Here is a 16,655-nt window from a genome sequence, read left to right on the forward strand (position 1 = left end):
TACGGACCGGGTTCGTTTTTTGGACGAGGGTCGGGGGGGACCGGGGGGGGTCTTCTTTCGACCCCCCCCCCTAAGAACTCGCGAACGGTATGTCGTATGACCACCAAATTTTCAGAGAATGGTGTACTAGTGAAAATTAATCATATCTACAATTCTTATGTCGTTATGACGTAATATAGACGTCATTATGACGTTATTAATGTGATTTTATTGGCCAAAATCGTCTAAATAGGTTTTTCCCTGAAAACTAAATGGTATTCAACATAAGTGTACCAAAAGTGTTTATGACAGAATATTATGGTGTACTAAGTCTTATGTTGCCCATAGCAACACCGGTGACGTCATAAAATGACGTCATGCATATTTAAGATATCCGCCATCTTGGATCATCAATCTTGAATTTTCCAAAATAGTCTTTTTTTCATGATAAAGCCTAAAATACATTGTAAACATACTAAAGATCTTCATTTAAACCTTTCTTGGAAAAAGAAATGGAATTATTGATGACATTTTAATGAAAATAACCTGTATATACCTGTTCTGATGACATGGTCCGCCATCTTGGATTTTGGCCAATGACGTCATCAAATTAGCATAAATTATGCATATTTAATGATAAAATTTACATAAAATTATATGGGATGTTATTAATATTAGAAACCATGAGTAACTTGACATAAAACCCATAAAATTTTATTGTTGAAACAAAAAGTACTAAATTTAGCAAAAAATGCCTGTCAGAAACCCGTTGCCATGGCAACACAAAAAATTATTATCTTATTCGAATGATAGAGAATTGTTGCCAACAATATTCTAGGAAAAGTCACCAAGTTTGGCTGTTGTACGGCTAGCCGTTCAGACGCTAGGTGACATCAAAGTTGCCGCGGGCACTTTTAGCCCCCCCCCGATCTAGGTAGGGTTAAACTCCACCCTATAATGTAATGCATTAAATAAAATAAAGAGAGACAATATCAACCACCTGTCTGACAGTTGCTCCCCTTCCACCCAGCCTCGCACCCTCCACTAGAGCAGACTCCAGTCCGGATGTCACACACGGAATCTCCGCTCGCACAGTGACAGGTGCCGGTACAGTTGGGCCCAAACTCTCCAGGTGAGCAAACTTTGAAGACAGTGATAACAAATTTCAGTAAACAGTTTGTTGGAAAACGTTTAAACTTCAGATTTGTCTTTCTTGACTTGCTGCAACAAAACAATGTGACAAATCTTAAAGAAATGTTTGACTCCACCTCTTTCTTTACTCTTTGCCAGAATACAAAACGATAAATATAAATCAACCTAAATCACCTGTCTGACAGTTGCTTCCCTTCCATCCGGCCTCGCACCCTCCACTAGAGCAGACTCCAGTCCGGATGTCACACACGGAATCTCCGCTCGCACAGTGACAGGTGCCGGTACAGTTTGGCCCAAGCTCTCCGGGTAAGCAAACTTTAAAGAAAGTAATAACACAGTTTATTAAACCTTGTGAATATCTGAAGATTCGAACACGTTTTATTTCAAGCCTTGTCTTTTTGGACTTACTGCAAGAAATTAATGTGACAAAATAAAACGATAACCTGTCTGACAGTTGTCCCCCTTCCATCCGGCCTCACATCCTCCACTAGAACAGACTCCAGTCCGGATGTCACACACGGAATCTCCGCTCACACAGTGACAGGTGCCAGTACAGTTCCGCCCAAACTCTCCATGTGAGCATACTATGAAGAAAAACAACGAATAAACAAGTTAAACATTTAAGATGAGAGAAAAGACACTGCTTTTTCCCATGACCATAATTTGATGTGATAGAGTAACAAGAATCACCTGTCTGACAGTTGCTCCCATTCCACCCAGCCTCACACCCTCCACTAGAGCAGACTCCAGCCCGGATGTCACACACGGACTCTCCGCTCGCACAGTGACAGGTGCCGGTACAGTTGGACCCAAACTCTCCAGGTAAGCAAACTTTAAAGAAAGTAATAACAAGGTTTATTAAACCTGGTGAATATCTAAAAAAATCGAAAACGTTTTATTTCAAGCCCTGTCTTTCTCGACTCAACGCAAGAAATTAATGTGATAAAATAAAACGATCACCTGTCTGACAGTTGTTCCCCTTCCATCCGGCCTCACACCCTCCACTAGAGCAGACTCCAGTCCGGATGTCACACACGGAATCTCCGCTAGCACAGTGACAGGTGCCGGTACAGTTCGGCCCAAACCTACCAGGCGAGCATGCTTGAAAGGAAGCAATTTAAAAACTTAATATATTTAGTATCCATATTAAAGAATACTTTAAGAGTCAATAACCCATTTAAACTCCACCCTATAATGTAATGCATTAAATAAAATAAAGAGAAACAATATTAACCACCTGTCTGACAGTTGCTCCCCTTCCACCCAGCCTCGCACCCTCCACTAGAGCAGACTCCAGTCCGGATGTCACACACGGAATTTCCGCTCTCACAGTGACAGGTGCCGGTACAGTTGGGCCCAAACTCTCCAGGTAAGCAAACTGTAAAGAAAGTAATAACAATGTTTATTAAACCTGGTGAATATCTGAAAATTCGAAAACGTTTTATTTCAAGCCCTGTTATTCTGGACTCACTGCAAGAAATTATTGTGATAAGATAAAACGATCACCTGTCTGACAGCTGCTTTCCTTCCATCCGGCCTCACACCCCCCACTAGAACAAACTCCAGTCTGGATATCACACATGGAATCTCCGCTCGCACAGTGACAGGTGCCGGTACAGTTTGGCCCAAACTCTCCAGGTAAGCAAACTGTAAAGAAAGTAATAAATTTTATCAAAGTTGGAAAAAACTTTACGTCAAGCCTTGTCTTTCTTGACTTACTGCCAGAAAACAATGTGATACTGTAACAATAACATTATCACCTGTCTGACAGCTGCTTCCCTTCCATCCGGCCTCACACCCTCCACTAGAGCAGACTCCAGTCCGCATGTCACACACGGAATCCCCGCTTGCACAGTGACAGGTGCCGGTACAGTTGGACCCAAACTCACCAGGTAAGCATGCTTGAAAGAAAAGAATTTAAAAACTTAGAATATTTAGCAACCATAATAAAGAATACGTTAAGAGTTAATCACTCTAGTAACTTCACACTATAATGTAATGCATTTATAACCACCTGTTTGACAGTTGCTCCCATTCCACCCAGCCTCACATCCTCCACTGGAGCAGACTCCAGTCCGGATATCACACACGGAGTCTCCGCTCGCACAGTGACAGGTGCCGGTACAGTTAGACCCAAACTCACCAGAGGAGCAGACTAAAGCGTGAAAAGGCAGACCTTCAACGCCACACTTAAATAGCCAATGTTGTTCTTTATCTCATAATACCTTTTAACCATGCGGTTGAAATGCATACTAAGCTGTACCTCTTAATATTCAACTTTTACGACTAAAACAGTCCGTAGTGCTTGTAACAATTTGAAAAGCCTGTAGTTACTGTACGCGTACGGAATATTTTGTCGTCAACAAAAACAACGGCTGACAACAGCCGGTGTTCTTCAAACCTGGGCCTACCCAGGTTACACATCGTACAGGCACAGGTGAAATGGTGGCCTAATCACAAGTTTGGGATTAAAGGTCGTTTCAGACTTTCGTTCAACTTATTTACGTAATGTATTATGTGTGTATTACCCTGATCACAAAACGTGCCATTCCACCCTGCAGGACATGCACAGATGAACAGTCCGGAATCCTCCGGTCCAGATGTCAGGGTTCCCCCATTCTCACATGGTCTAAACAATGATGCTGTAGAGCAAAGTAGTGTGGCAGACAATGGCACTGTTATAACACTCGTTGTTAACAACAGCATTCTTTTGATTTATTTTTACCCCTTTATGTATAAAGAAAAATAGAAACGATGAGAATTGCAGTGCACATGTTTAGTTATAAGTTGAATGCCTACCGGGAAAATCAGCTGGTCTGGTCATCATGACTGTTTTCTTCAATGAATATCTGTAGCCCAACCAAGTGTACCAGATGATTCCATCTGCACTGGAGCAGGATCCCGGAGCAGGTAATGAGCAGCCTGTCAGATACTGTCCGTTTAACATGGAAAAACCACAACTTGGAGTGTACCACCAGCCTCCTTGTCCGAATGTAACAGCACAGTCGGTACTGACACCGTCATTATCTTGGTCTATTGTAGAAAATTTTCTGGTGTTGATGCCGTGACGTGAATTGGAATTGTACAAACTATCAGTAGCATTCCCGCTGTAACCGTCGATCGTTGCCGTGTACTTGCTGCTGGCATCTCCCACAGAAAACGTGCTGTACCGCGCAAACCGGCTGTTCCTTTCCCAGTCTTCCAAGTACACATACAGTTCGTTTTGTTTCTGTGTAGTCAGACTGTGGATGTTCCCCAATCCCAGCCAGTATTCTCCACGAGTATTGCCGAATCCCTGCTCATACTCAATCCAAGTCTTGTCAAACGGCACGGACCCGTCCTGACGCCGCTGTATGACCGTCCACCCACCGCCATCAGTGTCCATGTCACAGTAGGCTTGGAATGGTTGTGGGTGGCCGATGGTGTAGACACTACTGTATTGAATACCGACTGCGATCAGGTCAGTACAATCTTTGGGCGTCAGAATATCTGGATATAACAAGCAATAATGGTGGCATGATTCATCAGGCAAGAAATAACAAAATATATACCTCCAGAAATTATTAGGAGTTTTAGTGAATTTCTTCCTTTACTGATTATTGTGGTGGATTTCTCAATGATTCTGTCTGTGTATTTTCCTACGGACTGTGTTAACGCAACAGTCATGCATATGGCAGGAAATTGAAGGTAGGAAATGGAACAAGCGAACCATTCTTCAAACTTTTCTGGGAACCTTTCTAATTCTTGTCAGTGTCTTTTACGCACCTATATAAAACAACTACCAATTTGAAAATACACAAGATAGCACTTGCACACTAAACAAGATCACAGCTATGCATGGAGAACACTGGGCTATACTCATAGGTAATAATGGTTAAAACAATATGGAGTTATAAATTATACAACGTTACTGTTATTAATATAGTCTTAAACACAATGTCCTAGTCCTAAACCAAATAAGAGTACTATTACAAAAGTGTAGAATATAAAATAAGATATACAAACTTTACATTTTCTTTATAACGTTGAATATATTTAAAGAATGATACAGAATAGGGCACTGAGCCCCTTGCCTAACAGAAGTAGAATACACATAGTTACGTTTCCTCTGGTAGTAATTTCGGTAAGGCCAACTGTCCCACTCAGAACCAGGAGATGCCGCCGTGTCCTTGTCAGAACTACTGAGCCAACACCGTGCACTGACGCCCTCTGGCGATCCGGCGGGGCGATGGTTGAAGGACAGACAGGTCGGATTGACGCCATCATAGCTGCCGTAACCTTGTAGACAGCGACGGGCACACTCATCTGCGTCTATGTCGTTGTAATCTGTTATCCAGTAAGGAGGCTCACCGAAGAAGCGACCTTCCTCCTTAATAAAGAGATCTGCGTACGGGACAGTATCTAATAAAAAGCAAAAACGTTATAACATTGTAAAATCAACAGAGCTTGTGAAAAGTTTCATTCAAAGTCTCCACAATTTATCCAGTATTATGATTTTAAAAACCCATGGGTACCGTTTATCTGGATGTCAAACTTTCATCAATGTAGAGATTCTTTATTGACACAACAAAAAAGTACAGGGACTTTTGTATGGTCTTCTACAACTACAGATCTAGATTAAAACCGTATTTGCGATTGCACTAGATATCCACACAAAGCTTTTCATTGATATGTCAATATGTATTTATTCTATTTATTCGGCATGTTGACAGGTATCTGCATTCTATACCCTAAGAACTGTCAGTGTTAAATTTTACTGTTAGTAGTACCTTCACGTGTTTTGCACGCGTCCCCAGTCCAGAAGTCCAGACACCCCCCTGTACAGAATCCGGTCTTTTTGTCACAGGCAGCTGGTCCGGCTGCACAGTTACAGGTTTGGGTGCAGCCAGCTCCGTACAAGCCGTCTGGACACTCTAAGAAATTTACATCAAATTAACAGTTAAATATTATTAAGCAAATAAATATATGAACATATCTATATATCTATATATATATATAAATTTTGGTAAATCCATTTACTAATGTTCAACATTGCAGTAAGATATCTTCAGATCTGTATCAAACATAATAAAATGACGATCATTCTGTATTACGAAAACACTTCAGAGGATTGGAAATTCAGACCTTGAGAAGATTTGACATTGGAATATTAGATTTGACATTAGAAAGGTTAGAATAATATATATTGCTTGCGTCATGCCTGGGCACACTCGCCACAAATGATACAAACCTGTCTGAAAATTGCTTCCCTTATATAATTGGTTTATTGGCCAAACATCACCCGTGCAATCGCAGCCTTATAGTGCTGAATTGATGCAGGGTTTACAATCAGATGATGCAAATGGTAAAAATACACAAAATTATACACATAATACACATGATACATATTTGTTCCACATTTTTGTGGAACTTCCGCAGGGGTCAAGGTCAGAGGTCACCAAGATGGCTGCACACTAATTTCTGGAACTCTGAGAAATCTTTTAAATCCGTCAAAAATCTTCTTCTAGATAAACCATCCAGGTGTATCAAGCACGTAGATGGTACCTAGCGACACTTAGAGTGTGTCGAAGAAGTTTTTTTTTGTTGTAATTTTGCCTTATTGAGTGTTTTTATTGTAAGTTGAATTTCTACCTCTCCTGAGGTGGGAGGGCGCCATGATTGCTGACCTCGGACTTCTCGCCTAACAGAGGTGCATTGACCGTGCTGTTGCTCTTCTCTGCTAATCATGGTAACTAGATTATTTGTAATTTCATTGTTTTTTACAGTTAATTCAATGCTGGTCGAAGCTTGAGTGAGTTATGAATTTTTGGTCACGGACAATGCTTCTCTGACATTGATTTTAATACATTGAACTTCTTCAGACATTCAATAGGATAGTTAAGTATTAGACTGTAGATATTAGGATAGTTTAAGTGTTGTTTTTAGATAGTTTAGTGTTGTTTTTAGATATGTTAGGTTAGATTAAGCCAAGGATAGTTAAGTATTAGACTGTAGATATTAGGATAGTTTAAGTATTGTTTTAGATAGTTTAGTGTTGTTTTTAGATATGTTAGGTTAGATTAAGCCAAGAGTTCAGCATTTAGACTAAGTCTTTGTCAATAGTGAAAATGAAGTTTTATTTGTGTATTATAGTTGTTCTTGGGTACGCCATCACAATGAACAAATCACGAGGCCTGAACATAGCACATCTGAATGTATGTAGCTTGCGTAACAAAGTAAATGACTTGGCTCAAGTAATGAAACAGAACAATGTGCATATAATGGCTGTATCAGAAACACACCTTGATGATTCTATATCAGATGGGCAACTGTTTGTAGAAGGCTATAGTCTGTTCAGAGAGGATAGAAACGGGAGGGGAGGTGGTGTGGCACTGTATGTTTCTGGAATCATTGTTGGTAATGTCAGAAAGGATCTCATGTTAAAATCTGTAGAAGCACTCTGGATTGAAGTTCATATGCCTCATGTTAGCTCTTTTCTGTTAGCAGTCTTCTACAGACCACCTAATGCTAAAACAGACTGGATGGAAAACTTTGAGAAAATATTGGACAAGGTAACATCAGAGCAAAAGGAAATTTATGTTCTGGGAGACTTTAAAGTAGACTGGACTAGAACATCAGACACATCAAAGAGACTGCGAGACATGACACAAAGCTATGGAATGCAACAGTTAGTTGACAAGCTAACCAGAACTGTGAACCGTGGACAAACAGTTGTAGCATCTTGCAACGTTACCTTTAAAAAACTGTCCTTGATTGTTATGTATCATCCCACACGATTGTACATGTATGTCAACTATATACCTCTTTTTAATGTAACATTATGAATATTAATAAAGTAAAAAAAATCTTGCATCGATCTGGTGTTTACGAACTTACCCGACAAATGCAGCAAGACAACAATAAGAACAGTGGGCTTCTCTGACCACGACGCAGTGCTGTTTTCTCGAAAGGCAAAGCTTCAGAAGACAGGGCCAAGAACAGTTCATAAAAGAACATATAAGAAATTCACGGAGGGAACTTTCCTTTCGGATATGAAGGAGGCACCATGGCAATTGATGTATAACTTTGATGATGTCAACCAGGCTACAGAGATGTTTGCTGACATTCTACAGGACACATGTGACAAGCATGCTCCAATAAGGAAGTTCACAGTCAGGTCAAATGCATCCCCTTGGCTTACGCCAGACATTAAAGAACTGATGGAGATGAGAAATGAGGCAAAGAGGGAGGCTAAAACAACAGGGCTGGAATCAGACTAGGCTGTGTACAGGAAGCTGAGGAACAGAGTGGTATCAGTTTGTCGTAAGACAAAAACTCAGTTCTACAGAGACAAATTTGAAGAATGCACGGAAAATCCGAAACAGATCTGGAATACCATCAATTCCCTTCTTGGAAGAAAACACACTGTAAGCCCATCTTGTGTGCAGGAAGATGGAAGACTGCTTACCGAACCCCAAGACATCGCAGAACATTTCGCAAAGTTCTACGAGATTAAGGTCGCCAACATTCGTTCTAGGATGAGAAATACGGAAGAAGAAACTTGCTCAGATCCAGGGCAGGCGACTCACATGCAGACTCACACGCAGACTCACACGGGGAAGAAACTTTTCATGTTGGAAGCAGTCACAGCGCAGGAAGTGCACAAAATCCTGTCACGACTACCAGATGGCAAAGCCCCAGGCTATGATGGAATAGACAACAAACTGCTGAGGACTTGTTCAGATATCATAGCACAACCCTTGGCTTACATAGTAAACCTGTCTTTTGCAACAGGAACTTTCCCAGCAAAGTGGAAACATGCCAAGGTGATTCCACTATTGAAAGACAGCAGTAAGCCACTGTCTGGACAGAACATAATAGCTAGTGAACAGATCGTGTCATACTTCTCCCAATCAGGTCATCAATCAGAGGCACAGCATGCGTACAGAAAACTACACTCTACAGAAACGGTTCTCTTGAAGATGACAGATGAGTAGTTGGATAGTATGGACAAAGGGCTGATGACCTCAGTGGTGCTGCTGGACTTCAGTGCAGCTTTTGACTTGGTTGACCGCATCCTGCTTCTAAGGAAGCTCACAAGATACGGGTTCTCTGAGGAAGCCCTGTCATGGACCAAGTCATACCTGTCCAAACGCAATTGGCAGGTGTATGCAAACGGAGCCTATAGCAAAGAACGTGTGCTACAGTGTGGAGTTCCACAAGGAAGTTGTTTGGGACCTCAGTTGTACAGCATTTACGTCAACGACATGTCCAGCACAGTGGAGAATGGTGAACTGGATCAGTATGCCGACGACAGTACAGTACACGCAGCAGGACACACTGTTCAGGACATAAGAACAAAGGCTCTTGTAGATCTAGAATGTGTAGCGAAGTGGTCAGATCACAACATGCTCAAACTAAACAACGACAAAACAAAAGCCATGCAAGTGGGGACTGCAGGAAAGACCAGACTTGCACCTCCCCTACAGCTGGAGCTCAGGGGGCAGAGTTTACAGCAGGTACCCACTGTCAAGCTTCTGGGAGTGCAGGTTGACCAGAACCTCGCTTTTGACGATCACATAGACCTTGTAGTGAAGAAGTGCAATAGGAGCATGGCTCAAGTAAGCAGGGTGAGAAAATCACTTCTGCCGAAGCACAGGATAGAACTCATTCAAGCCCTGGTACTGACACATCTTGACTACTGCAGCTCCGTGCGGGCCAGCACATCTGCGAAGAACATAAAGCGGCTGCAAGTGATACAGAACAGAGCAGCCAGGCTTGCCCTGGGATGCAACAGATACACAAGCAAGGACAGGTTGCTAGAGAAGCTGGGATGGCTACCAGTGAAGGACAGAGTTCACCAGAAAGGACTGAGAACTTTCAGTAGGATAATGAAAGAAAAACAACCCATATCATTGTATAAGAACATCACTATGCAGTCATATGGTTACCATACTAGAACATCAGACTCACAGACCATCCGCCTTCCTAAACCTCGAACAAATGCACAGAAAAGAATATTTTTGTATAGAATGTCCAGTGCCTGGAATGAAATGAAGTGGTGATGGTGTATATGTATATAGCTTTATTTTAATCTGTTTTAATATGTTGTAATTGCCATGTATTTATGTTTTGTAAATATGTCATGTGTGTCTTGAAGGACCACAGGAAGAATAGCTACATTTGTTGTAAGCTAAATGTGGATCCCAATAAAGTCAAAGGTCTGTGCGGCTGCCATTCGGCGCCATAAGGTGACCTCAATACGGCTTTCCCCAACCGAAGTTAGGTACCCATTCACACCTGGGTGGAGTGAGGAAAGCCGTGTTAAGTGCCTTTCCCAAGGGCACAACGTTGGGGCGCATGTCCAGACATGTCCCGGGGACGACTCGGGATCGAACCGGGGTCTCCCCTCTTCATAATCTTCTAAACATCTTAAATTCAATGTTTCTCAATTACTACTAGATTATAATTTCCCAAGGGCACAACGTTGGGGCGCATGTTCAAACATGTCCCGGGTACGACTCGGGATCGAACCCGGGTCTCCCCGCTTCATAGCCGATTGATCTACCACTACGCCACCCGACGCCACGAGCAGAGCAGACTGCTTCCCTTCCAGAGCAGACTGCAATTAACCAATTATAAAATCGCATTTTACGTGTCGTCAAACTGTTTTTTTAACACCAGATGAGCAGGCTTAAAAAAAGGAATTTTGTTAAAGTATTTTAAAGAATTATAGTGTTAGAAAGCAATCAATTCATGCTCTGTCTTTGTGGAGTGACTGCCAGGAAACAATGTACAAAAATGTTTGACTAAACCACTTTCTTTTCTTTGGGCCAGAATAAATTTCGATGAATATAAATTAACATGAATCACCTGTCTGACAATCGCGTCCCTTCCATCCGGCCTCACATCCTCCACTAGAGCAGACTCCAGTCCGGATGTCACACACGGAATCTCCGCTTGCACAGTGACAGGTGCCGGTACATCCTTGTCCAAACTCTCCAGACGAGCAGACTGAAATTTCCAATAAAATATCGAATTTACCTATATCCATACTGGGATTAATTTTCTTCTAAACATCTTAAATTCAATATTTCCCGATTACTACTAGATTATAATGCGTAAAATTAACATGTGATCACCTGTCTGACAGTTACTACCCTTCCACCCAGCCTCACACCCTCCACTAGAACAGACTCCAGTCCGGATGTCACACACGGAATCTCCGCTGGCACAGTGACAAGTGCCGGTACAGTCGGGTCCAAACTCACCAGAGGGGCAGGCTAAAGTGGGAAATGACAGACATCAACGTGACACATAAATACCTATTATTCTTCTTCATTCTTCGGAATATGTGGTTTGAATGGATACTACTAATTTAACATTCAATTTTATCTTTCAACTCAACTTCAATCTTATCTTTCAAATAGCTCTGTTAGCATTTAATTTAACATTTTGATGTCCTGGGGAGGTGGGACTACGGCGCAAAGATATGTCAACTTTGTACATTTAAATGTTAATTGTACCTTTTTGTTGTGTGGCGCTGTTAATTTAAGTTGCTAACTTGAGTGCAGCGCCACACTGTCCTTGTTATGTTTTTATGTTTTGATGAATAAAAAAAAAACATTCAATTTTAACGGTCAAAACAATCTGTAACGCTTAAGGTACAATTGGAAAAGCCGGTAGCTACTACATATACGGGGTATTTACCCACTGTGTGTGTGTGCGTGTTTGTGTGTGTGTTTGTGCGCTTGTGTGTTTGTGTGTGTGTGTGTGTTTGTGTGTATGTGTTTGTGTGTGTGTGTTTGTGTGTGTTTGTGTGTGTGTGTGTGTGTGTGTTTGCATGTGTGTGTGTGGTTGTGAGAGATTGACCGGATTACGAGAATTTTCTATAACGGGCACTTAGATTAACACGGATCAAACCCCTACACGGTACAGCAAAAGAAAGTTTTAATCATGACGGCAACAACCGGTGTCCTACAAACCTGGGCCTACCCAGGATACACTTCCTACAGGCACCTGTGCAATTGTGGCCTAAACGTAACGTTATAGATAACAAAAACATTGACCAAAACGTTATTTTAGAGCTTCGTTCAAGTTATTTACATAATGTATGTACGTATGTTTACATACTGCACGTGTATGCATATTGTATGTAAACATGTAGCATTTCATTACCCTGATCACAAAACTCGCCATTCCACCCTGCGGGACATGCACAGATGTACAGTCCGGAATCCTCAGGTCCAGATGTCAGGTTTCTCCCATTCTCACATGGTCTTAAAGATGACACTATGGGGCATATATAATACAACATATTGTAAACGTTTTAACAACTTATCGTAATACGGTAAATGTAATCAAGAATTTTTTTTTCAATCTGTCACTAGTAATCGAGAAGAAAATAGAATACAGTTCTAAGTAATGACTAAAACACGTACCAGGAAAAGTAGCTGGTCTGATCATCATGACCGTTTTCTTTAAGGAATACTGGTTACGCCTCCAAGTGTACCAGATGATTCCATTTGCACTGGGGCAGGAAGCTATAGGTACTGAGCAGCCTGTCAGATACTGTCCGTTCAACAAGGCGTATCCACAACTTGGAGTGTACCACCAGCCTCCTTGTCCGAATGTACCCGCACAGTCGGTACTGATACCGTCGTTATCCTGGTCTGTTGTAGAAAATTGTCTGTTGTTGATGCTGTGACGTGTAGTGGACGGGTCCAAACTATCAGTAGCATCCCCGCTGTACCCGTCGATCGTTGCCGTGTACTTGCTGCTGGCATCTCCCACAGAAAACGTGCTGTACCGCGCAAATCGGCTGTTCGTTTCCCAGTCTTCCAAGTACACGTACAGTTCGTTATGTTCCTGTGTTGTCAGGCTGTGGACGTTCTTTAATCCCAGCCAATACTCTACTGTAGGATTGCCGAATCCCTGCTCGTATTCAGTCCAAGTCTTGTTAAACGGCACAGACCCGTCCTGACGCCGCTGTATGACCGTCCACCCCCCGCCATCAGTGACCATGTCACAGTAGGCTTGGAATGGTTGTGGGTGGCCGATGGTGTAAACATGACTGTGCTGAATCCCGAGTGCGAACACGTCAGTACAATCTTGGGGCGACAGAATGTCTGGAAATGTTTGAGAATAAGAGACTGTTGTTATGTGTATTGAATATCTCATACATCCTAGATTTTACAACTATTTTGTTTCTTTAAATCTTGTTGTGAAATTCTCGTTAATCTTGTCTATGCGTTTTTCATACTGGCTCACATTACAAAAAAACATTCATATAGCAAAAAGTTGGACAGGAAATTGTTTTAGGACATTTGACCTAGTTATTGCCTGTCAGTAAAATCCTCGAGCCGAGTACGAAAACTTACGTAAACACGCAGATAAACCCGCCGATAACAAAACTTAAACACATTCAGGTAAAAATATTAAAGAGAATGAGAAGTAATAAGTACTTATTAATTGTGATTATAACACCTTGACCATTTCCTAATATTACAAAAATATAGAATATTTTATGGACTATTGTTTTTATGAAATATTGAGAAAACGAAAAAATGAAATGCATTGAATATAACATTTCGTTTATATTCACCTTAATACTCACCTAAATCTTGGTCAACCGATACCCTTTGCAGGGTAATGAAACAGTCCATATTTAAGCAGTATTGGTGAGATTTTATTGTTTTCTATATTTACAAAAACAAACAGAATGGGTCATATAGGTAGCTGTCAAATAAAAGAGTAATTGGCATACTTACGTTTCCTCTGGTAGTAATTTCGGTAAGGCCAACTGTCCCACTCAGGACCAGGAGATGCCGCCGTGTCCTTGTCAGAACTACTGAGCCAACACCGTGCACTGCCGCCCTCTGGCGATCCGGCAGGGCGATGGTTGAAGGACAGACATGCCGGAGTGACGCCATCGTAACCGCCGTAACCTCGCAGACAGCGGCGGGCACACTCTTCTGTGTCTATGTCGTTGTATGCTGTTATGTGGTTAGAAGAATCACCGAAGAAGCGACCTTCGTCCTTAATAAAGAGATCTGCGTACGGGGCAGTATCTAAAGCAAAAACGTTATAACATTGTAATACGAACAGAACTTGTGTAAAGTTTTTTTTTCAAAATCCCCATAATTTATCCAGTATTACAAACCCCATGGGTACCGTTTACCTGGATGTGTAACGTTTATCAATATTAATAAAAACTAAAACGAGCAGCAAAGATAATCCTTGGCCCCCTGTACACGTCTTACAACATCGCCCTGTCCCAATTATGTTTGCCGTCCCTAGAGAAAAGAAGAGAAACCCTTAGCCTTAAGTTTGCAAAGTCCCTCCTTAACTCCCCTTCGTTCCGACATTGGTTACCCCCATCCCGCTCAGACATCCATGGCAGATGCCTGAAGGGGGCAAACCAACTCGACATCCCTTTGACGAAAACAAAGCGGTACAAAACGAGCCCAATCCCCTATTTCACTGATTTGTTAAATAAACCAGCAGACCTAGGTTGAAATCTCCCAGTACCGGACCAATATTGTTTTTAATCACTTATATATCTAATTTATAACTGCGTACAGCTAGTATTTGTTTAAGTTGTTTGTACCTATTTTGTCAATGTCCTTTGTTTGTTTAGCCCACCTTATTGTTTAATTGTTTTTAAACCTGTGTACGCAATTCAGCGGTTTAAACGCTGCCATGTACAAGGATTGTTGTCAATAAACTATTATTATTATTATTTGCGATTGCACTAGGTATCCACAAACGTTTTCATTGACATGTCGATATGTATTTATTTTATTTATTCGGCATTTTGACAGGTATCTTATGCATCTTATACCCAGTCAGTGTTAAATGTTACTGTTAATAGTACCTTCACGTGTTTGGCACGTGTCTCCAGTCCAGAAGTTCAGACACCCCCCTGTACAGAACCCATTCGTCTTGTTACAGGCTGTCGGTCCGGCTGCACAATGGCAGGTTTGGGTACAGTCAGCTCCATACACGCCGTCTGGACACTCTAAGAAATTTACATCAAATTAACAGTTAAATATTATTAGGTACATAAATATATGAAAATATCTTCAGGTCTGTATCGAAATAATACACAGGGCAATAAGCCTGTATTAAAACTGCTTTAGAGGATTGGAAATTTTTTTACGTGTTTGACACGAGTCTCCAGTCCAGAAGTCCAGACACCCCCCTGTACAGAATCCAGTCGTCTTATTACAGGCCGCTGGTCCGGCTGCACAATGGCAGGTTTGTGTGCAGCCAGCTCCGTACAAGCCGTCAGGACACTCTGAAATGGCCAGACTTTCATTAGTAAAGTAACGTGTTACGGAGTATATCAGTCCAAGAAAAGATCATTCAGCATCCAGTAGGTCCAATCATTCGGTGAAGCATGGCCATCGGTGAAAACGCTGATCACCTTGACATCCATAAAGTTTGTCGGATACCCAAACATGCCTTGACAACCATGACAACTGTAGGACAAGAAAACTAAAAATATTCAGATATCAATCATCACTCAATGAAATGAGCTATTACTAGCATGTAGTCTCACCTGTATTACACTCTATGCCCATGAGTCCAGGAGCGCAGGAACAGCCGTACGGGTCCATCACACACAACAGCTGGCCCGTACAGTCTCCACCGTCACACTCTCTCGTGCAGCTTGTACCGATCATGCCGTTTGTACATGCTTAAAGTATATAAAAGAGCATTGTTGTAGAAAATTTTGTCTGTGGTACACATCATCCGTTATTGCCATTTGATATCTTCAAATGAGCTAATGTCAGAATCTATACTTCAAAACCTTTTTGAGCCATTCTTCAATAACCTTTTAAAGCCACTTTGAGCAACTTTGAATCTTATGTGACACGAACGGGCCAAAAATCGTGCCTTAACATAAAGCGTGTTATTAATTGAAGACGTAATGTCAAATGTAACACTTACCGCTTTCACAGTTGTGTCCATGGAATCCCGGAGGACAGACACATTCCCCCGTGTTGTCGTCACACACACCGCCGTTGTAGCACACGGGACAGTCAGCGGTACAGGAGGGAGGATCCCACTTGTTCTCAGCACAACCTGAGTGAGGGCATAAAAGAACAATTATTACATTAAAGTAATTGTGGATATTGAATTTGATTTGAAAAAACTGTACAATCCGATTTTTGCGCTTAAAGTAATAGTCTTCTGAGACCGACAGTACAGCTACGATATAAATACCAGATACCATAAAAGTCAATATTTTTGGTACCAAAGTATACGTGTCTTGTGAGTGAGTCAACTAAGGCATAGATAAAGGCACGAAGGTAGCAAAATACTTTGACCTCTCTGATACTTTTAGTTTATTGTATAGAAGCTAAAAAAATTTGGGAAACGTTCTGTTACTGGTGAAAAAGATGTACCAAGCAAGACCTAATTGTAGACGAGAAGATGATTATTTACGGTATAATTGACAACCCTCACCATGACAATGCACTTGCACACTGTATTCTTATCGCTCAATATTGTATTTACACATGTTTCATCAAAAATTA

The 16,655-nt window shown here is 41.5% G+C and overlaps 2 protein-coding genes across 2 annotated transcripts in view; both read right to left on the bottom strand.

Moving 5' to 3' along the window:
• Positions 1 to 979: 979 nt before the first annotated feature.
• LOC109477967 (multiple epidermal growth factor-like domains protein 10) lies at positions 980 to 6,787 on the bottom strand (the record flags this gene model as incomplete). The annotated part of the gene is made up of 9 exons (XM_019779421.1): positions 6,763 to 6,787; positions 5,901 to 6,044; positions 5,233 to 5,532; positions 3,931 to 4,620; positions 3,660 to 3,773; positions 3,146 to 3,286; positions 1,575 to 1,715; positions 1,306 to 1,446; positions 980 to 1,120 (listed from the first exon to the last, which is right to left on the bottom strand). Coding segments are annotated over exons 1-9 (1,837 nt in total), but the record flags the coding sequence as incomplete, so codon positions are not given.
• A 4,182-nt stretch (positions 6,788 to 10,969) lies between these two features.
• LOC109477968 (multiple epidermal growth factor-like domains protein 10) overlaps positions 10,970 to 16,655 on the bottom strand; it is a 47,163-nt gene continuing 41,477 nt past the window's right edge. The window contains exons 11-14 of the mRNA XM_019779422.1: positions 15,272 to 15,409; positions 14,993 to 15,130; positions 11,253 to 11,393; positions 10,970 to 11,124 (exon numbers count right to left, since the gene is read on the bottom strand). Of these exons, the coding sequence (XP_019634981.1) occupies positions 10,970 to 11,124; positions 11,253 to 11,393; positions 14,993 to 15,130; positions 15,272 to 15,409 (572 nt within the window). The remainder of the gene's footprint in view (positions 11,125 to 11,252; positions 11,394 to 14,992; positions 15,131 to 15,271; positions 15,410 to 16,655) is intronic.

This window comes from Branchiostoma belcheri, unplaced genomic scaffold (genome assembly GCF_001625305.1).
Source record: "Branchiostoma belcheri isolate BF01 breed outbred unplaced genomic scaffold, Haploidv18h27 scaffold419, whole genome shotgun sequence".
NCBI lineage: Eukaryota > Metazoa > Chordata > Leptocardii > Amphioxiformes > Branchiostomatidae > Branchiostoma > Branchiostoma belcheri.